The sequence below is a fragment of the Ovis aries genome, chromosome 1, assembly GCF_016772045.2.
Source record: "Ovis aries strain OAR_USU_Benz2616 breed Rambouillet chromosome 1, ARS-UI_Ramb_v3.0, whole genome shotgun sequence".
Classification (NCBI taxonomy): domain Eukaryota; kingdom Metazoa; phylum Chordata; class Mammalia; order Artiodactyla; family Bovidae; genus Ovis; species Ovis aries.
Genome location: NC_056054.1, coordinates 236,222,971 through 236,245,529, shown reverse-complemented (window position 1 = coordinate 236,245,529; position 22,559 = coordinate 236,222,971). Strand labels below are relative to the sequence as shown.

Below are 22,559 nucleotides of genomic sequence, written 5' to 3'. Positions count from 1 at the left end.
AGACAGCCATTTTGCTTTTTTGCATTTCTTTTCCATGGGGATGGTCTTGATCCCTGTTAGTCCTGGGTATTCTTTGGAAGGAATGATGCTAAAGCTGAAACTCCAGTACTTTGGCCACCTCATGCAAAGAGTTGACTCATTGGAAAAGACTGATGCTGGAAGGGACTGGGGGCAGGAGGAGAAGGGGATGACAGAGGATGAGATGGCTGGGTGGCATCACAGCCTCGATGGACGTGAGTCTGAGTGAACTCCGGGAGTTGGTGATGGACAGGGAGGCCTGGCGTGCTGCGATTCATGGGGTCTCAAAGAGTCGGACATGACTGAATGGCTGGACTAAACTGAACTGAACTGAATCAACTTCATCCTTATTTTTAAGTTATATGATAATGTTATTAGGGAAGCACGGGTGACTTTGCTACCATTCCTCAAGCAATAAACATGTTTTAGATGAAGGTATCACCAGCCTCAATAAGAAGCTCGGTGATATTGTTCAGAAGGTATAGAGATGGAAAATTAAGATTTTGACCCCTAGTTACTATGGCCAATAAAATACAACTCATAAAAGTAAACTTTAAAATCAAAGTCCATAATCATAGTTTTGCTCTGGAAATAACAATATCACAATGTATCACATTGCATTTAATGTTCAGAGTTTTGTCATGCTTATTTCACATTGGTAGATTTCAGTTGGGTTAATGAACCATTCTTCCTGAAAACTGCCAGAATAGTTAGATTTTTCTGTCTTTTAGCACATTGCACATATATCAACACTGTTGATTTTACTATAGTGTTGTGTTCTGACTTCCTAGTTATTATTTTGAAATATTAAATGACATGGACGGATCAGAAATGACTACCTAAGGGTAACAAGATAACTTCATCTTTTTGTAATATATAGAGTAAATAAAACACTAAATAGGATTAGTATTTTATCTCAAAGAATGATAAAGTAGCATTCATAGTGTTGTTATACTTTCTTATGGAATAGAGGGAAAAGTTAAAAGACTGCCTGTTTGGAATCCTCGAAAAAAAAAAAAAAAAAAAAGGTAAATTTTCCTTCTTTAGCCAGAACCGAGGACTGATTCTGTCAGAAATACATCTATAATTATTTACACGTTAAAAATTTGCAAAACCATGTGTATCTATTTCAGATTATTTCGTGGATTAAAAAGACTTCCATCAACTTCCCAATTAAGGAAGTATAAAAATGCTTTTATGTTAATTAACTTCCTTTCCTTATGCTTTCTTTCCAATAAGTGGTCTTTGATGCTGATTTCATTCAGTTATAAAGGTGACCTATCAGTGATTTAAACTGTGTATCTATTGTTTAGGCATTATAGCTTGTAGCAAATATTTGTAAACTAGTGTTCAGATGTACTAAGAAAAATATTATCATGCCACAAATGTTGATCCTTGGCTTAGTCTGGACCTTGTGCTGTGTTAGTGGTGGCTGTTTGGTGAAGAAACTAGCTGGCACCTGCCTGCTGTCACAGAGCTTACATTTTAATGGAAAAAACAGGTGATAAGCAGATAGTGAAATAGGTACATTGTAGTATGCCAAATACTAACAAGTGTTGTGAAGAAGAATAAAGCAGGATAGGGGGCTGGCAAGTCTGCGCTGGTGTTAAGAGGAAGAGAGGTTTGCATACTTTTGACAGTGGGCTGAAAAAACTTCTAGGAAGATAAACTTTGCTGTAGGGACTGGAGAGGGCACATTTAGGTACAAAACTGGTGGCTCAGGCTACAAAATGCAGCAAGACATCTTGGTATCCCCTAATACCTTTTTATGTTTTATAATTTTGGCTTTTATAGGAATTATTTCAAAATTCACTTTTTAATCACTGTCTGCATAGAGGCTTCCTGTTTCATTTTTGTCTTAAATAAAAATCCTTAAAGGGACAGTAGTCATTTTCTAACTTGAAAGTTTATTTGCTTGCTTTTGGAATTCTAATCTTTAGCAACAATGCATCACTTCACTAACTTCCTTCAGTATCCTTCCAGTAAGAGACCACTGGATGATTAGGGAAGCAAACCTCATCACCATCTTAAAGGAATGCTTTGATAGATCTTAGATTACTTGTTTGAGTTGGTAAACATAATCATCCTTTCCTTGCAAGCAACCTGTCACCCAAAACAATGCAGAGCATCAGATCAGTAGGCCACGTTGCCTATTGCTGTGCCATTCCGGAGGATTTGTGGTTGAAAATTATCTTTTTTCTCAGCAATTTATCTAAAACTTCAGTTATTTGCACATATTCTTTATGATTTTTACCAGTATATTTACTATTATTCCTTAAATTCTTTTTGTTATACTTTACCTTCTTCCTAAGTTACATATCCACATGCTTTGGCAAGCTTGTTTTAGCATTCTGATGCATCTATTAAAATTATGTTGTTTCTGCATCACTGAAAATCACCATGGGTGCTGCCACTAGGGTGCTTCCCCCTCACTGAGAAACACTGATCTTAGCTTTTTGTTATATGGAGTTGAATATTGGTGAAGATTCCATTAACTCATTCAGAACACAGTTTTTTTTCCCATGTAATAAACGACTTTGTTACTCTATTTAGTCCCTTGTGAGTAGAGAAATAGCTATATAGCCTCCAGAAATGCTTAGTTATTTGTTTACCGAAATCTCTGTTAATATTTGGGAAGAGCCATGGGCAAAATTGTGCTGTGAGCTAACTTAGTTTACTGAAGTGATGCATTGCTAGTTACAGACTTGTCGACACTAGTGAACCAGGGAGAGAAGTTACGGTTTTGGACAAGGCGGACAAGGCTCCTCTTCTCGTCAGCTCCAAGCACACTCAGCAAAGTTGGCCATCTCTTCCAGTTAGCTTGAAACTTTCTTAGTAAGTTAAAAAAAAAAAAGAAACCTCAAATAATTACTAAGTTAACTTCCTCAATATGTAACATTTCATAATCAAAACTTATGAAAAAAGTCCCCCGAATTCCCAGCTAACTACTCTGGCATGTAGAACCAATCTGCCTATAATTGGTCCAGAAGAATTGAAATGACTAGTGAACATTTGTGACTAGGAAGTTTAACCTTGCTCATAGAGGCCAACCAGTTCTCCAAAACAGATTTTTAGTCTTATTCCTTGTGTCTGTTTATCCTGTATTGCACAATGTATGCAGCCCTTAAATAGATATTTATATGAATGCATGCACTGTTAAGGGCTTCCCAGGTGGCACTGAGGTAAGAATCTGCTTGTCAGTGCAGGAGTCTCAGCAGGCTCGAGTTCGATCCCTGAATTGGGAAGATCTCCGGTAGTAGGGAACGGCAACCTATTCTAGTATTCTTGCCTGGAAAATCCCATGGACAGAGGAGCCTGGTGAGCTATAGTCCATAGTGACACAAAGAGTCAGACACCATTGGGCATGCACATGTACTAATCTACTGTTCAGTTCAGTTACTCAGTCATGTCTGACACTTTGCCTCCCCATGGACTGAAGCCCACCAGGCTTCCCTGTCCATCACCAACTCCCAGAGCTTACTCAAACTCATGTCCATCGAGTCGGTGATGCCATCCAACCATTGCATCTTCTCACGCCCCCTTCTCCTGTCTTCAGTCTTTCCCAGCATCAGGGTCTTTTCCAGTGTGTCAGTTCTTTGCATCAGGTGGCCAAAGTATTGGAGTTTCAGCTTCAGCATCAGTCCTTCCAATGAATACTCAGGACTGATTTGCTTTAGGATGGACCGGTTGGATCTCCTTGCAGTCCAAGGGACTCTCAGGAATCTTTGTTTTGGGTCACAGTTCAAAACCATCAGTTCTATGGCGTTCAGCTTTCTTTATGATCCAACTCTCACATCCATACATGACTACTGGAAAAACCATAGCTTTGACTAGACGGACGTTTGTTGGCAAGGTAACGTCCCTGCTTTTTAACATGCTGTCTAGATTGCTCATAACTTTTTTTCCAGGGAGCAAATCCACTGTTAGTAAGAGTAATTATCTGTACTTCCTCAGGCTTTTTCTTTTTATATTTTATCCTATTTTTGGTTTCTTTTCTTCTGTCTTTATATTTTATTCTTTCCTTTCTATTTACCTTAAAGTAGAAAATACATGTGAATTCTGATATCACTTAAGGGGAAACTGATCTTGGTTCTTGGGAGGACTATGCTTGTTTGTATCAATAGAACATGTCACATGCTTTAAGGAACCCTATAGTTTACTGTTTTGAATTTGATCAATAGGTAAAAGAAGGCTCTTACCTTAAAAACATATATAGGTTGTTAAATTTTGATTCTCACTGAAAACAGTTAAATTCTCCATTTCTTTGTCTTTGTTCAGGGAAGTTTACTATATATTGAAATATCAGTCAAAGTTTTACCTCAGGAGACGTTTACCTGTTAGCTAATACCTTTACAGTAGCAGTGCTTCTTTCAATAATTATTTGCAAACAATACATATTTTTAGGGTGATACATTTGCAAGAATTCCTACCGTCTGCACAATACCCATACACATTTAAATATTATCTCTATATAGAACAAAAAATCCATTACCACTGAAGTATTGGTCCAAATCCTATAAAATCTTAATTTATTAAAATTATGAAGATTTCTGGTCTTCCCTGAAATCATGTTTGAATAAAGGAAAAGATTACAAGATAGCATTCTGATATCAGCAGTTTACTCAAATACATTTTTTTCAGATAAGATATGAGTTCCTTACCCCCAGTTCCCTGTGTCGAAGGCTGAAACACACATTATCAGTGTAGCTGGAGTATTTCATAAAGGTCAGTGTACAATCTAATTGCTCGCTTGTCCATGTCTGGCTAATTATAAATATTTTGATTATCACCTCGACTAATACATTTTATAATAGTATTTTCAGCTTAAAACTACGTAGCTATATTTTTTCAGTAATACTTTTTGACTTAAAAGAACTGCTCTGCTACAGAAAATATAATCAGAACACCCATTTGTAAGCATTTTAGTAATTAAAGTATATTTTGTTACTTGAGTACAACTAAGTCTGTAACATGGTAGAAGAGAAAAACAATGCTAGAAATGGATTTTGTACTTGTATTTAGACATAAATACAACACATAAATACTGCTTGGGGGTTACCCCAAGCAGTGAAGTTATTCCTGTGTGTGCCATGCCATCACCTTTCCTTATTGTTTGGATCTCATAGATCGTGATGAAACTTTCCTCAGGGTTGGACATGTCCTCATAAACATGTTTATTTCTAATAGGTTGAATAAAATTATTCTTAAACATTTTAAAAAACATCATGTTCCAGGGACTGGGTTAAAAAAAAAAAAAAGTGGCGATAAACACCCTGTTGTTGTGGAATTTATAACCTGGGGGACAAAAGTTCCAAGAGATACAAAGTACTAAGAATATTGTAAAGGGTAGAATGTTTAGCAGAGTTAGCATAGCCTTCTTAGAGGAGAAGATGTTTGAATAGCAGTTTAAACAAGAAGGGATGAAGAAGTATGTGTTGATCTAAAGGTTTAGCATGTAACAAGTTTCAGGGGCTCCCACCTGGATGGTGTATGCTAAGAACCCACAGCCCCTCTCTCCCTGGGAAGGTGGAGGTGCAGGGTGGGGAGAGACCAAAAAAGGTAAAATGTGTCAGTTTAAAACAAGGGAAGGGAGAAAGAGGGAGTTGTACAGCATGCTGTTAAGAGGTCAAGTAATGATAAGGCCTCCAGTGTTCTTGCCTGGAGAGTCCCAGGGACAGAGGAGCCTAGTGGGCTGCCGTCTATGGGGTCGCACAGAGTCGGACACAACTGAAGAGACTTAGAAGCAGCAGCAGCAGTGCAGTCTTTAGATTTGGCTTTGATGGGAGCATTGATGACTGTCGCTGAGCAGTAAGGTAATAGTTGTGCAGGTTACACGGATACATTTTTAAAAGTGAATGGAGGAGGAGGAAGCAAGAGCTCAGGTAGGTGACTCTTCAGACTTTTGTTTGGGAATGATGAATTAGGAACATTAGAGAGAGGTGATGTATAACCAGGCAAGGTCTTCTTCCTCCTGCCATGTCACCCCTTCCATTTTAGAGCTCCGTTAGCACTTTAAGAGCTAAGAGGAAAAGCAGAAATATATTTAGCAGGAATATAGAGAGGAAGAGGACTTAAGAAGGAGCCAGTCAAGGTAGCAGCTGAACCTTGGGCAGTAGAAGAGAAGACTGGGAGACTGAGAAGAAAGATACAAAAAGATAGTTTAAAGATGGGTGGTAGGAAGGTGAGAGAGAGTTCATGCCTGAGAGCTGCTATTTTTATTGTGAAATATTTGCGACATGTAAGATCGTATCCATTATTGATAGTGAGAGGAACACAAAGGAGGAGGGGCTTGATAGTGAGGAAATTTTAGAAAAGCTGGTGTCAGAGGGGGCGGTCCAGGCCACGGGGAGGATTCCTAGGCAGTGAGGAAGCCTGAGTGACCCTAGAACCTAGTAACTTATGGAGGCAATAATGGGTATGTGTGTTTTCAAGTTTGTGTTTGTGCGTGTTCGTGTGTGTTTATAGGGGTGTGTTCCTGCATGTATTTGTGTATTTTTGTGCTGTAAAGTTAATGGCAGTTCTGAAGTCGAAGTTGATCATTTAATTTACCAAAGTTTATACGGCTCCACCTGTTTTCCGTCGCTAAGCCAGACACTTAAGGTTTCTAAGATGTATAAGATTGTTTCTGGCCTTGGGAACATGCCGTCTCATGGATCAGTCATGTAAATGCAAATCAGACAGATTGGGGAGCAGAGGTAATTGGGAGGAGGCAGTGTTAATATATGGGTGGGTGAGGATGAAGGAAGTGACGTCTTGATAGCGTCTTGGAGGAAGTGACATGTTGGTAGGCTTCCCAGGTGGCTCAGTGGTAAAGAATCTGCCTGCCAATGCAGGAGATAGGGATTCAGTTTCTGGGCTGGGAAGATCCTCTGGAGGAGGAAATAGCAACCCACTCCAGTATTCTTACCAGGATGATTAGGTGGACAGAGGAGCCTGGCAGGCTACAGTCTGTGGGGTCCTAAAGAGTCGGACAGGACTGAGCATGACCCGGAAGAAAAGGAGGCAGTGGTTGCAGAGAGAGAGACAAAAGAGATGTCGACCATATCTGTGGTACATACTCACAGCATGAGGCAGTCAAGAAGTTTTGAATGCAGAGCAGATATTAAGGAAGGTGAATAAGTCTTAGAGTTTGTGACTAACTTGGCTTTGTTTCTACGGAACCAGGAATTAGGACTAGAAAATTTTTTGAAACCAAAAATACTTCTGGAGCATCAGTATGAATTTTTAAAAAAATCTTCCTCAAAAGTTGTGGCTTTTTGTAAAAAAAATATTTGCAATAGTTTCTAAACCTAGTATCTGGTAGTTTCTTTAAAAAATGTTAAAAATGGCAGTATTAATCTTAAAACAAATTTTAAAAAATTCTGCTATGTATCCATGTTTTATCTATATGTATATGTATATATATTCATATTCTGTATTTTAATTTCCAAGTTATAAGTATGTTATATGCCCGTTGGCCATTTTTGGCCCTGGAAGAAGTAATCAGATACTATTTATTATACTGTCATTGCCTCTTTGGAGTGTGAAACTTCTAGAGTTATTGAAGCCTTGTTTCCTTTGGTAGCATTCAAAAGGGAAAAAATAATATGTATGCTGTTCTGTAACTACTAAGCATTTTTGGGAAAGTTTTCCCATTCTGATTGAAAGTAAGTTGTTAAAAGCAAAAATGCCCTGCTGTATATAGGGAATGGTTTTGTAGTGCCGAGTTACTAGATCTTTAGGCAATAGGGGGTCCCTCACCCCCCAACCCCCACCCTCTGGCTTCATTTGTACCTCTGAAATGCATCATACTGCCCAAATCAAACTGCTCACTTAATATTTAATGTTTCTGCGATGGAATCACTTTCTCCCTTGAGGTTGACTTCAGATTTGCCAGACACACTGACAACACTGCACTCCTTATTTCCCCCACATGACCTCAGCTTCTGCTTAAAAAATGTTCAAATAAAGGATGCTTTTGTTCATATCTCGCCTGCCTGTGATATATTGACAAAGTGTCTGCGGGCTGAATGGAATAGTTTTACAGTAGGAGTGCCACTTTCAGTGGAGGGGCAGGACTTAGGCTGGAGAAGGAAGTGAATTGGATAGGTCAGGAGAATGTACCATTTGTAAACACCCCTTTCCTTTTTTATTCACGTGTCAGGACAGCAGGAGCAGGCTGTTCAGTGCCTGTCCCTGCGCAGAGCCAGAGTGAAAGCAGCTTGGAAGTCGGCTGCAATTTTTAAACCTTGCTTTTTATTTCTTGGTAATGATTTCAAGTGCTTGGACTTGTTTGGGAAGCTGTTTTGAAACTAACATGGTTTAGTCCACTAACTGCATGTTGGGTAAATTCAAAACCCACATGCTCGTCCTCTTGCAGTGGAATAAGTCAGATCTGATGGACATTTTCTGTGCTTATAGCATAGTAATGAACGTCTGACAGGCGCGACCTTTCATAAGACAACCCACACTATTGGCTTTCTGCCCAGAATATTGCTGCAACACTATCTGTGATTGGTTATCTCTCTATCATGCATTGCTTCACAAGGGGAAACGGCCCCTTTTTTTAATAAATCTACGATGGCTGGCTGCAATATGCCTCACTGTAAGTAGTGTATGTATGTGTGTGTGTGTGTGTGTGTGTGTGTGTGAGGAGAGAGAGAGGGAGAGAGAGGAAGGCTGGCTTGAATATGACTTAGTCTGGTAGCACATGGCAAGGTTGTGATACTGTCTTAGGACATCAGTGAAGAGCTACTTAGTAAATCTTAACCTATCTCTTTTTTCTACAGGTTGGTACTAAGAAGTGCCTTTCCTGACGTCTCTGCTGCTTGGAACCGCTTCTAGAGCAGTCTCTGCTTTTGCCTTGCTTGCTGCCAGCTAGACTGTGACGACAGCACATCCACCCTCCACCTCTAGCCCAGACACCCCCATTTCTACTTATAATCAAGAAAAAAGCTCTAAGTATCTGGCATTGCCCTAGGCTGCTTTAGTTTTAAAAGAAAAGTTTGCTGAAAAAGTAAGATATCTTCTGCCAGGAAATCAAGAAGGAAAAACAAAATCATTTTCTCGATTTTGCTCTAAACTGCTGCATCTGTCTATGCCAAACTAATCAATACCGATTGCACCACCAGACTCCACTGCAAATTCAGCTGTGAGGAGATTCCCTTTCAGACAACTTTGCTGAAAGCAGCTTGGAAATTCGGTGTCAGAGGGTCTGCCACGTTTTCATGCTTGCATTTTGGGCTCCAAATTGGCACTGGGAAGGGGTTACTGAGAGCACAAGGCTGATTCGAGGCCCTACTTTTAAACGTTCATCTACTTACGATCCTAGTATTTCTCTAAAAACCAAAACCTCTTTGAATTAACAGTTTCATGCTGTGAATTTCTAGTGGGAGATCTTTTCCTTGATATTGAGAACACAATTTTCCATGTACTTTTAAAGCAGGGAGTGGGGGAAAAGTATTTTGGAGGGGACATTTTCATCATTTTACAGTTTTATCAGTTCAGTTCTTTCTTTTTTTTTTTTTTTTCTTGGTTGTTACTTTTTTTTTTGAAGGGGGTTGGGTTTGTTGGTTTCACTGAAAATTTTAACTACCTGTAAAATCTAAACATGGCTGTTAGTGTCACACCAATTCGGGACACAAAATGGCTAACACTGGAAGTATGTAGAGAGTTCCAAAGGGGGACTTGCTCACGGCCAGACACGGAATGTAAATTTGCACATCCTTCGAAAAGCTGCCAAGTTGAAAATGGACGAGTAATCGCCTGCTTTGATTCATTGAAAGTGAGTAAATATTATATTATTTTAAGGATACGCAATAATTGAATAAAGGGAATATGGACATGCAGTCCACTGAGTTTGGAATTATGGATTGCTTTGTTAATAATTATACGGTGTCTTCTTGTTGATGATGTTGGGGTGGGAGACTTTATTGAGAAGCAATAGAGCCAAGTCTGGCCAAACTTTGTTATGATAACTTTTATCTGTCCTTTAATGCTGTGATTTTTTTTTTCTAGAGCAGAAAGTGTGAGCCTACTTTTTTTACTTAGTACTGGCTAAGTCAGTCTAGAGAAATAGTAAATATAGATACATGTATGTGTCAGCATATGCATAGACTGTATATGGGGCTATAGCAGTGGCTAGATGGGGATGGTTTGTTTTTGCTTGTTTGAAAACGTGCTGAACAGTTGTAAAAGAAAAGCAGATTTTGTCAGCTAAACTTAGATAGACTTTTTATATTAATATTTTGACATTATGGATTTCCTTTTTATTATATGAGCATATTATTTTAAGGCCAGGAGCAATGCATTTTGTGGAAAATATAACTAGAAGTAAGGTTCTGAACTGCTTTTATAGTATACTATCAGAGGCATAAACTTGGTTCAATGTGAGTTTTATAAATCAGTGGAAACTATAAAAAGTACTATTATTAATTGGACTTTTTTGTTTCTAAAATTCAAATGTGAAGTAATTTAGCAGTTTTTTTTCTGTTAGGTCCTGATTATTATTATTTATTTGTAACAGTATCAGCCAGACTGTAAAACGTTAGCTATTGTGGGTACCATAATACTAGCACATTCAGTTTAGTATATTTTGACATTCAAAAATGTCATTGGATTCGTATTTCAGGTATCAAGTTTGAAAGTGAGTCTTTTAAAAGATAGCATACATGTCTTTATTTTGATGTGTAAGGTCAAGACTACATATGTGAAGATTCCTAGGTACTCTCTACATACTTGGTTTAATTGAATTGCCTTTGAATATTAATATGCAGGTGTAATTCACTCTGAAACTTTGAGAAGGCGGTTGCTATCATTTTGACAGATATATAGAAGTGAAGGTTTCGTAGACATATCTTGTCTGATGCAAAAAAAAAAGGTGCTATAAAAATTCTTCTTTAATACCATAGGGGAAAATTAACTGAAGTATTTAACATAGAAGTTAACTCATATCTCACCCCAGTGTTATGAGTTAAGTTGTGAGTTAACCATTTCAGTAAATTGCTTTTTGATCAGTTTGTCCTGCTCACTTTGCTAAAGTTTTCACCAAAGACTCAAGGATATTATCTTCAAAGTAGAATCCAAAAGAAAGCATTAACAACAAGAAAAATATAATGTTAGGTTGTTCTTAATGACACAGTCCTAAAGATCAATAAGCAAAAGTTATAAATTACTCCTGGGCCTTTTTTTCCCTCTTGTTTTGAAAGGCATCCCTGAAGGGCACACAGTAGTTGTACCACGTGAGTGTGTCATCCTAAATTCTGCCGACTGAATTTAGGTGTAATTAGAGACTGGGACCATAAAACGAGGGGCAAAAGGCTAATTATGCTTGTCAATAACCAGCTTTGTCCGTAAGTAACCCTGTTTTGACCCAATTACTACTAAATCCAATTTTTAATCCCACAGACAGTTGATGGTGCACTGTTAGCTGAAAAACGAAGGACATTAAACTTAGCTGTGACATTGAGTGGTTTCACAGAAGACCTGCCTCCACGGCATTTGGAAGCATTGTGAAACATTAAAATTCAGTTGCTATTTTCCCCTCTCAAAATATTTTTTTAGTTGCTACTCACTTGTGGCCACAGAACAGTCCCCCTTTGAGCAAAGCGGCAGCATTGCTTAATGACATGCTGTGTGGTTAACAGGATTCGACTGCCACATCAAGGACTTTTTAAAATAACAATTTTAAGATTTTAAATTTACTTTTGAAATGAACTCGTTATAGCAGCTAATCAGTGCAAACGTTGTCCATACTCTTTGTTCTTTCTAAGAGAAATGGAAATTTAATTTATAGCGTCTAAAATGTAGTAAGATATTTCCATTTGAATAAGAAGAAGAAAAATAAACACAATTTATTTCTGGTGGAGCTTCATCCCCAGAATGACAGCAGCTTCTTAAGTGTTAGTGAAATGACTCTGTTAAAAATTAATTTAAAATTTTTGGAATGCGTTAATTAGGTATTCATGTTTCAAAAACCATGTTTCATCTATATGTGTGTATGTTTGTAACTAACACATGTGATTCTTGATACAGTATTTAGAATCCTACCTTTTAGGTAGTAGTCTTCCTGTGTTTGACTTTGTGGCTAAAATAGATCAAAAACATATTTTAAAACAGTTAAAGTAATTCTGTGACTCATGCTTGAAGTTCTGAAATTTGGGAGCATTATGAGGTTTCCATGCCAGTAACCGCTGGATCATTTGTTTTGTTTCAGAGAGTAAACGGAAGGAATTTAGAAAACTTGTAATATCCTGACTTCTTTAATAAAATGTGTTATATGTATTGCTCCAATCCATAGTCTAGCCTTTTGTGAGTTCTTGAGCCCTGAGATGGAGGTAGCCTGTGTAATCTCCTATTTTTAGCAAGTTAGGAAAGCAAACCAAATACTCTCTGAGAGGACCCTGGGAAATGGCTGTACCCTTCAGCTGTGCTGTTTCAGACTTTGGCCAGGCTCCCAGGTGACTTAGGTTTATAGCAGACTTCTACAGAGAGGAGGAGAATTCATTTCATTAAAAACAGAAGTCAAACAGTTCAAGAAAGTATTTATGTAGAAGAAATCAAATTGGCATATTCTAAAGGGAATAGGAAGAAAATCAGCTATGGTAGCATATTAGTTGCACAGTGGTGATTTTAAAGTTTAAATAATTAACTTAGATGCATTTACTACATGAAAACATAGAGTTCTGTATCCCAGTAAATGTGTTGCTAAATAAAATGGGAATATATAATAATGAGAAATATTTTACAGAAACAAGTCACGAAATAGAAAGATAGCAATAAATAGAACAAAGCTATAATAATGAGTACTCATTTATAAATTAAATCATGTGTCTTAAGTGCTTCATTTTTCTCACTTAATTTTTCTTTTGCACTTGCAGTATTAATTTACAACAAAGTATTCATGTTGAGAGTTAAATTTTGTACGAATTCGAGGTTTGAGTGTTTTATTGCTTTAGGTAGTCTGAACATCAGAAAAGGTGTTTTATTTAATGCTGGAGAGGGTTTTTTTTCCCTTCCCCTTACGGCTTATAAAAGGGATACCAAAAGAGAAATATGTCAAAAGGAAAATGTCCACGCTGTAAGCTGCTTTTAGAATATTGTGTTTCAGAAATGATTCAGAGTAGTTAATGGCAAGTTACTTTTTTTCTTTGGTAATAATTTCTTAACTAAAATTAAATAGTCGATAATATAAAGAAGGCCTACAGGATGTATTTCAATGTGATGCCAAGTTTTTTATATTATCAAAAAAGTAAGCTTTCACTCATCTGGTCAGCAGAAATACACTATAGCTTATGGAATTTTTCTTTGTTCAAATATCCATTTATCTTTCAGGTGTTAGGGTAGTGGGGAATATAACCTTTAGTATTTATTTTCTAAAAATCTAGCAAGACTCTTTTACCTTTGAAAAGTTTAGTCCCTTGTTCCCTTATCAAATTAGGCAATTTTGTTTAGGATAATTCATTGTTCATTTTACACATGTTTGTGTGTACAGTTAGCCCAGCTGATCAAATTTATCATAGACACATCAGAGACCAGATTCTACTACGAAGTGCCATGGAATCAAGTGCCGGGTAGATGCGTTTAAGGTCTCTCTGAAGACATGGCATAATATATGAAATAATAAAATTAGCCATTAGAAGACACACAGATAGGTAAACATACAGGTAAATGAACAACTAGAAAACCCAAAGTTAGAAATACAAATAAACCAAGTTTCTGGACCAAGTTTCTAGATGGTTATGTGGGGACAGGCATGAATGGACCTAGTAAAGTGGTCTCAAGCTGTTGACAGTTAGATTTTAGAAATCTTCCATTGTTAGCACAGTTTTTATCTTCAGTTTAGCTCCAAATCCTTGTATAATCTTTCTGTGTGTCTTTTAAACCAATTTAACTGATAATCCTGACAAAATGATATCTGCAAGTTTTAGGCTAAACATCTACTTTTGAATTAAAACTTTGATCTAGTAGGCTCTTAATTGGAATAACTTTTACTTAGAATTTGTTGTCATTGTCTTTTGTTAAGGGCCCCTGCCATGTGATATTACAACTTTGAAAGAGTATTATATTGTGTGTACATGTAACTCTGTAGGTATATATTCAGTGTGTCTTTCAGTGACAGGTTGACAGGACTTCCTTGTTACCCTCTAATGACTTAAGAGATGAACTGACTATGAGCATAATTTGTGTAGCAATGTGTAGCATGTTAAAGTTTAAGTTAAATTTTCTAAGCAGAAACTTCACAACTTTGTAAAGAACACCCTGTAAATGTGCCAAGTGTGATGTCATCAACTCTGACACGAACCTTTCTTTAATGAAATTCTCAATAGCTGCAGCTGCTTTGATAATACTTAAAACTTTATTCATTTACCTATTTATATTCTATGGTTTGACTTTTTTTAAGAGTAACATTTTTAAAGAGGTAAAGATTTTTAAACTTCTGGACAAATTTCAAGGCATGTTTTAAATCATGATTTGTAAGGCACTAATTCTGGAGCTTCTTTTTTTTTCTTCATAAGATTTTGGTACAGTTCTGTTTTTTCTTTTTTGTATTTAATCTTGTTTCATTTTTTGTGTGCGGCAAAACTAAAAACAGTTTAAACCTAAAGCGGTGTGACACTGATAATCGAGTTCAAACTTTAATTGTACTTCAGAACGTACATAAAAGTCTGATTCCACAAATGGCCTCAAAATGATTCCGTATACAAACAGGGCTGTTACTGACCGCTGTTACTGACTTGAAAAAGCCTGTGCAGCATGGGGTAAATCTTGTATTCAGGAAGTGTGTGACATGCACCCAGTTCACGAGAGAGGTGAGAAATTGAATGTTTCTCAGACTCAGCGCAGACACCTAGGGACCTAGTTTGGGAAGCTTAAATGCTGTCATTTTCCTTGCCAAGGATAAGTAGAGGATTTCAGCTATCAACATCACTAATCTGTTACCTTTCATGCTGAGCAATGTCTCTGCCTTCCCACAGACGTAGACAAAGCTTCTTATTTTCTTACAAAGAGATCCTATTGAGCAAATTTTGAAGTGGTTTTTTTTTTTTTTTTTAACTTTAGCAGAAACACATTTTGTGCTTGTAGATAGGGCAGCAATTTCTATGTTAACAAGGCCAAAAATTATGTCAGTGAAAATGGGTAACTAAGTAGACGGTCTTTAATTTAGCACTGATGCTGGTTATTTTTTTTAATTAACTTATTTTTTAATTGAAGGATAATTGCTTTACAGAATTTTGTTGTTTTCTGTCAAAACCTCAATATGAATCAGCCATTGGTATACATATATTCCTTCCCTCTTGAACCTTCCTCCCATCTCCCTCCCCAGATGCTGGTTAATAATATGCCAAAGCTTTAGTAAAAGCAACTGAAAAGGCTTGTTAGAAATACTTAGTTGCTTAAAGTATAACAGATTGTTAGAGTAGTGATTTCTTGGTGAATTTCACTATAAACAAGAGTAATTTTGGTGAGGACATCTTACTCCAAAATTTATTTATGATAAACTATAGAGTTTTAATACTATTTTTTCCTATATAAATAACATCAAATGCACATCACCTGCAGTGTTCCTTATACTCTTGTGGCACATTTTTGACAGATTTAAACTTTGAGATAGCATTTGGTTTGTTGTTAGAGATAAAACTTTCTGTATTATAAGGACTTGTTTTGAAAAATTCTAATAGTTATAACTCACACATTATTATCTGATTGAAAGGCCTTCTCTTGAATACCTTTCAGCCTTGGCCATGTCTGATCAGTATTATTCTTGTTTTATCCCCAAGTTCTTTACACTTCTTACATGCCCAACATAAGAACTGTTGGTGAGATCCCTTTTTACATTTATCTCTAGAGTCATATAGAAATCATTTAGACATTTTGTCCATAAGGAACTACATTTAACATTCAGTAACAGAGAAACCTTTCCTCTATCATGTGATGGTGGTTTAGTCATTCAGTCTTGTTAGACTCTTTGGTACCCTATGGACTATACCCCACCATGCTCCTCTGTCCATGGGATATCCCAGGCAAGAGTACTGGAGTGGGTTGCCATTTCCTTCTCCAGGGGATCTTCCAACCCAAAAATTGAACCCAGGTCTCCTGCATTGCAGGCAGAGTCTTTACTGGCTAAGCCACCAGGGAAGCCCAAGGCATAAACAGATTAAGGATTTATATTTCAGTAGGTTGTCCAGGCCTATGTGATGACTCTGCAGTCATTGGAACTTAGATTTCTTCACCCTTAGGTCTCAAGGAGCACATGTCTTCCAACCATAGGTTTATTTAAAAATCGTAAGATGGCCATTGCAGCTCCAGCCATCATTTCTGCATTCTAGGAAGCAGGAAGAGCCATGGGCAAAAAAGCCACTGCCTGGTCCACTTAGGCTCTTTTTAGCAAAAGTCTTTTAAGCTCTGCCCAGTGATTTATCCTAGTTTCTTACTGGTAGCAGGGAGGGCTGGAAACTGTATTCTTAACTGTTGCCCTGATTGAAACCATGCCTCTGGGTAGTTTAGGTAGGAGGAGGGAAATGGATATTCAGGAGGCCAGTCACTGTGATGGAGAGTTAGAGAGATTTATTTTCCTCCCAGAAAACTTCCAGAATCAATTAACCCCTCTGAAAAGCACTTGGGTATGGGAATGGTTGAAAAGAGATCACTTCTGAAGAGAAACTTGTATCTTCTTATCTTGGTAAACCTGTCATCACTTTTCCTGTCCTAGCTAATGAGAGTTGTTTTTTCTTTTTTCCCTTTCAAATCATGATGTATTTAGTCAATAAAATCTAGCATATCATAATACAAATGGATTGATTTTTACTAATGCAGAATAAAAAATTGTTTGCTCTTTTATTTTTTCTATTGCCAGTACATATTTATATGCACAGTTAAATATTTATAACTGGAATATAACAAGAATGTAAGTCATAAAAAACAGGTCGCAAATGATTTTGACAAAAGAATCTGTATTTACTCTGATCCCTGTTTCTGCTGCTTCTGAAGATATATGTTACTCTTATTTACGCTGTATGAAGCAAGATAAAATCAGTTATTATTTATTAAGAATCATTCTGTGATGGTTGGTATTTTCAGTGCTTTTAATTTTTTCATAGTATTAAGTCCTCACCAATACTCTTTGAAGAGTTACCAGTATCACAGCCATTCCTCTTACGGTCACACTGAAGTATAGAGGAGTTAAGTGATGTATGTGAAGTCATTCAACCAGTAAAAGGTGAACTCCAAGCCTGGTAACCTAATTTCACTGCCTATACTTTTAACAACTTTCCTGTAAAACATTACTTCTTTATATATCCACATCCCAAAAATTCAGCAAAGAAAACACCTGAACAGCAGTGCTTTAGAATAAAAATTAATGTATCAGACAGATTTGCAGCATTGGGCCTAAAACAATAGATACTCAAAAGTAATTATATTTTAAGTCAACAAATGAATCAATAAGTGAACACAAAATGGCAGCAAGAATGCTGCCACCAACTTTCAGATATGTTTCTTTTAAATGTATGGCCATGTAGGAAAACATTTTGAATTAATCATCTTAAATAAGTGGTCACTGTGTAAACCATATAGCTGTCCCCCAGTGTATTAAAAAAAATGCCATATTCCAAAGTTTTAATCATTTAGAAAGCATTTTCTCACAGAAGCAGTGTGGTTAAGTCATTAGTCCAACCCTGGGAAGCCTAAGTAACCTATAGGATACTTGAGTTATAGTCCGGTACAAATAGTACCCTGGAAATTCTGATTATTAATTAAACCCAGGAGGCTCCCCAGAAGCACAGTAAATACTATCTCATCATACATCTTAAGTAATATTAGTCTCATAGACCCCCAACTGCTTTTGTTAAACACTTTCAATGGGAAAAATATATTTCAAGTTTCAGTTCAGGGCTGTGCAAATTCACCAGGGCCTAGTCCAGGAGAAGTGGCCTTTCCCAAACTCCTGGACATATTCTGCAAGCCAGTACAGTAGGTTTTCTCAGCTCCACATTTGGCCTGCTCTGCCCCAGAGCTGGCTTTCAGTAAGGCAGTGGCTCAGAATCTTAGGGACTACAGACAGAGTATGGAATGAGGGTTATTCAATATTTGGGAAATACTCAACCCTTAACATTCATTGGAAGGTCCGTTTTAGAAGCTGAAGCTCCAGTAATTTGGCCACCTGATGCAAAGAGCCAAACTCATTGGAAAAGACCCTGATGCTGGGAAAGATTGAGGGCAGAAGAAGGGGGAGGCAGAGGATGAGATGGTTAGATAGCATCACCGACTCAATGGACTTGTATTTGAGCAAACTCTGGGAGAAAGTGGAAGACAGAGGAGCCTGGCATGCTGCAGTCCATGGGGTTGCAAAGAATTGGACACAACTTAGTGACTGAACAGCAACAATGTGGAATGAGGGGCTGTAGTCTAAAGTTTCCCCAGGGTGGGAAGGCTTTTTTGATATATATCTTCCAGGTAACCTTTCTTTTTTCTAAGGACTCAACCACTTTCTTTTCGAATGTAGAGGTTTTTGGTCCTGAGTCTGCTCCACTGTGGAACTTCATGTTAATGAACAAATTTCTCCCATTCTCTCTTTTTTTTCTAAAATTATCAAAAACATAACTTTGTTTTTAATACCATTTCTTTCTAATTACTAGTAAAAATAGGGAAAAATAGGTGGATAGTGAAAATACCAGATTAAGAAAACGTTTTTTGGCCATTGTATCACAGGATATAGTCAAGGGATCAGCAATAAAGAAGCAGATATGAGAACAAAGATGTTTAGGAGGTGATAGGGGATGGGAATTTCACAGTTCAAGGAGTGTAACTTAAACATTTGCTATGTCAGAGGAAGATACTAAAAACACAGCCCTCCAGGGACAGATTGCTAAAAGGGAGACCAGTGTATTAGGTGGTGGTGGGGTTCAGAGGCGAACGTCTCAATAGCAATTGGAGGGTCAGTGGAAGAGAAACTTGTGGAAGAGAAACTTAAGGAAGAGAGAGAGAAATGTCTCCAGTGGTTTATCTTTCCTTTTTCCCTCTCTTCCTTCTCACAACTACTAATTCCAAGACCACAGTTGGGAAGAGAACTAGAGAGAATCCCCAATAAGCAAGCTCCCATAGCCACAGGCCACCAGTCTGGGGCAACTGTTCTGCATCACTGTTGGTCTATTGGAAACCACCTATATTTTAACACCAGATTACAATTTTAGGCCCAGAAGGATTCTTCTGATGCTTTCTCAGTTTGTTCAGCAATGCTTATATATTTTAATTTGTTTGATTGAGATTCACTATTCAGATCGAAAACTGTTTTCTCAAGACTCCATAGGACCCCAGGCGTCTTAAGTTAGAATTTGTCTCTCTGCATTAAATTCAGACATAGGGTAGAGGCTTCTGGTTTTCAGAATCACTTATACTTAAGTCCGGGCTATTCTTTTTTTTTTTTTTAATATACATTTATTTATTTTAATTGGAGGCTAATTACTTTACAATATTTTATTGGGTTTGCCATACATTGACATGAATCCGCCATGGGTGTACATGTGTTCTCAGATAGGTAAGAAGCATCTGTTATTAATAACTGACAGTAAATTATGCATGCAAAGTAAAACATGAAAAATTAAAGTTAGAAAAGCTGGGAAGCTTTTCTATCATTTTCAATTTTATGCACAAGTATGGACATAGTGTTTGGGATCTGCTAGTGACAGATAAATTACATCTGTAATTCATTCTTTTCCATGTTACAGCATTCAGATGATTATTTGCTTTCAAATGTCTTTGCCCATCTAATATTCTAAAATCGTTCACAGACTGCAGAAAAGTCTAGTAACATCTTCTAATCCCAGGAAGTTAACTTACCAAATGGGCCAAGTTAAAACAAAAAAGATTTTGGAAAAAAACAGAGCCAAATTTATCATGCCCAAAATAAGATTCCTTTTTGGTAGATAACATTGCCCTTCATAAAACAATTCTCCTTTAAGGGAGGCATAAATAAGGGAGAAATAAACCATGAAGAAAAAAATAACTAAAGAATTCATTTATTTATAAAGGATCCTGTTAAGAAAGATCTGTATTCTGAATGAACCATCTTTCTTCACATTATCTCATATCTCTTCATGACTAAGTGGAAACTAATGAAATCTAAATCTAGCTATGAGAAAAAGATTATCATCATGATGTTATTTATTAAATTTTTTCACTATTATGAAATTTCATTGCCAGGTATTGCCTTCCATGAATCATAGCACAGTAATAAATTGAATACAAATGTACACATAAAACACCAATATATTAAAAAAACTACAAAAACAAAAAAAAACAAACATCTTAAACTCAGATAAACTAAACAGTCAGATCCACATTGAAGAAGAGTCATCTGCATTACAAGCTCTTGCATGGTAGAGTCTATTTAAGGAGCTTCTCCAAAACCTTTAAACTATGACTGACATATAGTAACGACATATAACATACATGTAGTAGGTTAACTATACAGAACTATAGAGAAACTATATGCTTGTATTAGTAGAATGTGTTTACATTGTAAATGACTTGTACACGATTCATCATATTCCAAAATTCCGCAAGATAAACCTGAATTCGATTGATTCTTAGGTGAGATATGCAGAAATGGTTAATTTTACTCATATGCAGAAATGGTTAATTTTACTTGCCTGACTAGATAATCATCTGTTGATTATGTAAGATGCTGGGGCTTAGAATGATTAGGTAACCTGTGCAAATTTGCACCACCAGGAAGTGGCCAAACTGGGATCCAACACAGGCAAATCCATCTTTGGAGCCTATGCTTCAACCTTCACTCTGAGTTTTAACTCATTTAAACTGACAGTGTTATGAAGCACTGCATAGCGACTTTCGCATACAAAAATATAGTGTTAATTATTAGTGAGTCTGTATATTAGAGTGACAGACATATATACTTAGGCATATTTGTTGAGAAACTGTAGTTACCTGAATTTAAGACTACTATACTTTTAAAACACGCTCACTCACATGTTTACTTAATTCAGAAAAAAAAAAAATCCCTGAATAATTGCTAATAAGTTTTTTTTTAAATTTAAAATGGGAAATTATACTAAATTTTAACTGGGAGTTTGACAGCATAGGAATCTAAAACTTAGATCAGGAAAAGTTTTAATAATCATGCCAGACTGGAAGCAGTTTAGAAAAGCAAAATCGGCTGCTTTGGGGAAAAAAAACAAACAAAAATTTCAGTACTCTAAGACAAAGCTTGGAAGTGAAGTACAGGGCACCAAATAAAGAGGATTTTGTTACATAATTATCTTTATGATTTTGTTTACATTAAGTATACTTTCTTATTCAAGAAGTTATAATTGATATTTTTCTAATTCATAGAACCATGTGACACTATTTTGTAAACGGGTGAGAGTTCCTTCTTCATATTTCATGAGTTTCAGTGGGCATTTTTAATAATACTAAAAACAAAAAAAACTGCTTAAACTTTTCTAAAGTCTTTTAAAATTGTACTATATGAAATTGAAATCTAGATTAAACCATTCACCCACCTCTTTGACAAATTCCTATTGTAGGTCACACTTAAGTGTTTGTGCTAACTTTTAATATTGTGTTTTAAAACTTAGCTTGGAATAATGTTTTAGTAGCTAATTTAATTCTTTGTATATTTGCATAGCACTAGTGTCCAGTAAGAGGAAAGTTTTTTCACATGAATAGTTAATTTCAGTCACTCACAACACTGGTTTTAAGGCTTTTGAGTTATTTTTAGTTAAAATAAAAATGACTAAATATAAGAATCACTGTTTGCGTTTTGTTCATGATGTTGTAAAAAGAGCATGTTTACACTCAGAAAAAACATGGATTTAAAAATATCAAATTTCTGGGCTTCCTGGGTATTTAGTAATTGTTAGTTTACATTGAACTGTTGAAATAAGTATCTCAAATATTAATTTCATTATATGATTTAAAATGCTCTGTGAGAGATATATAATTATTCTCCTACAGCGTTTTGACAAAAGGGAAGAGAAAACCTTTAACATCAAGAGCTGGTGTTACAAGGAAGCTTTCCTTAAATGACTAGAAGCTTAATGCCTTTTGGCCATTTTCTTGAATATATCAGCTTTTTCAAACAGTTAGATATGTTTTTACCAAAACTATTTTTGATATATAAAGAAAATCAGTCCTGAATAATCATTGCAAGGACTGATGCTGAAGCTGAAGCTGCAATACTTTGGCCAACTGATGAGAAGAACTGACTCATTGGAAAAGACCCTGATGCTGGGAAAGATTGAAGGTGGGAGGAGAAGGGGATGGCAGAGGTTGAGATGGTTGGATGGCATCACCAACTCAATGAACATGAGTTTGAGTAAACTCTGGGAGTTGGTGATGGACAGGGAAACCTGGTGTGCTTCATGGGGTCTCAAAGAGTCGGACACAACTGAGCGACTGAACTGAACTGATATAAATTCGCACTTGGTATATAAGTCAAACTTATTTTCTGTTTAGAACCAAATTGATCACAGGGAAAGGTGAGTGGTTTTCCTTGTCCTTTGATTTCATTTCTCTGGGCATTTTCTTCATTAGTTTGCTTT

General features: G+C 36.6%; 1 protein-coding gene across 50 annotated transcripts in view; it reads left to right on the top strand.

The window, feature by feature from the left end:
• MBNL1 (muscleblind like splicing regulator 1) overlaps positions 1 to 22,559 on the top strand; it is a 218,314-nt gene that overhangs the window by 52,561 nt on the left and 143,194 nt on the right. For 41 of the 50 annotated variants that reach the window (XM_060394763.1, XM_060394739.1, XM_060394720.1 and 38 more), the window contains exon 2: positions 8,787 to 9,781. The exons of 1 other annotated variant lie outside the window; for it this stretch is intronic. In XM_060394763.1, the coding sequence (XP_060250746.1) occupies positions 9,608 to 9,781 (174 nt within the window). In that variant the 5' untranslated portion in view covers positions 8,787 to 9,607. Of the gene's footprint in view, positions 1 to 8,173; positions 8,603 to 8,786; positions 9,782 to 22,559 lie in introns of those variants that run through there. 8 more of the 50 variants (XM_060394744.1, XM_060394721.1, XM_060394753.1 and 5 more) reach the window with 1 other exon arrangement.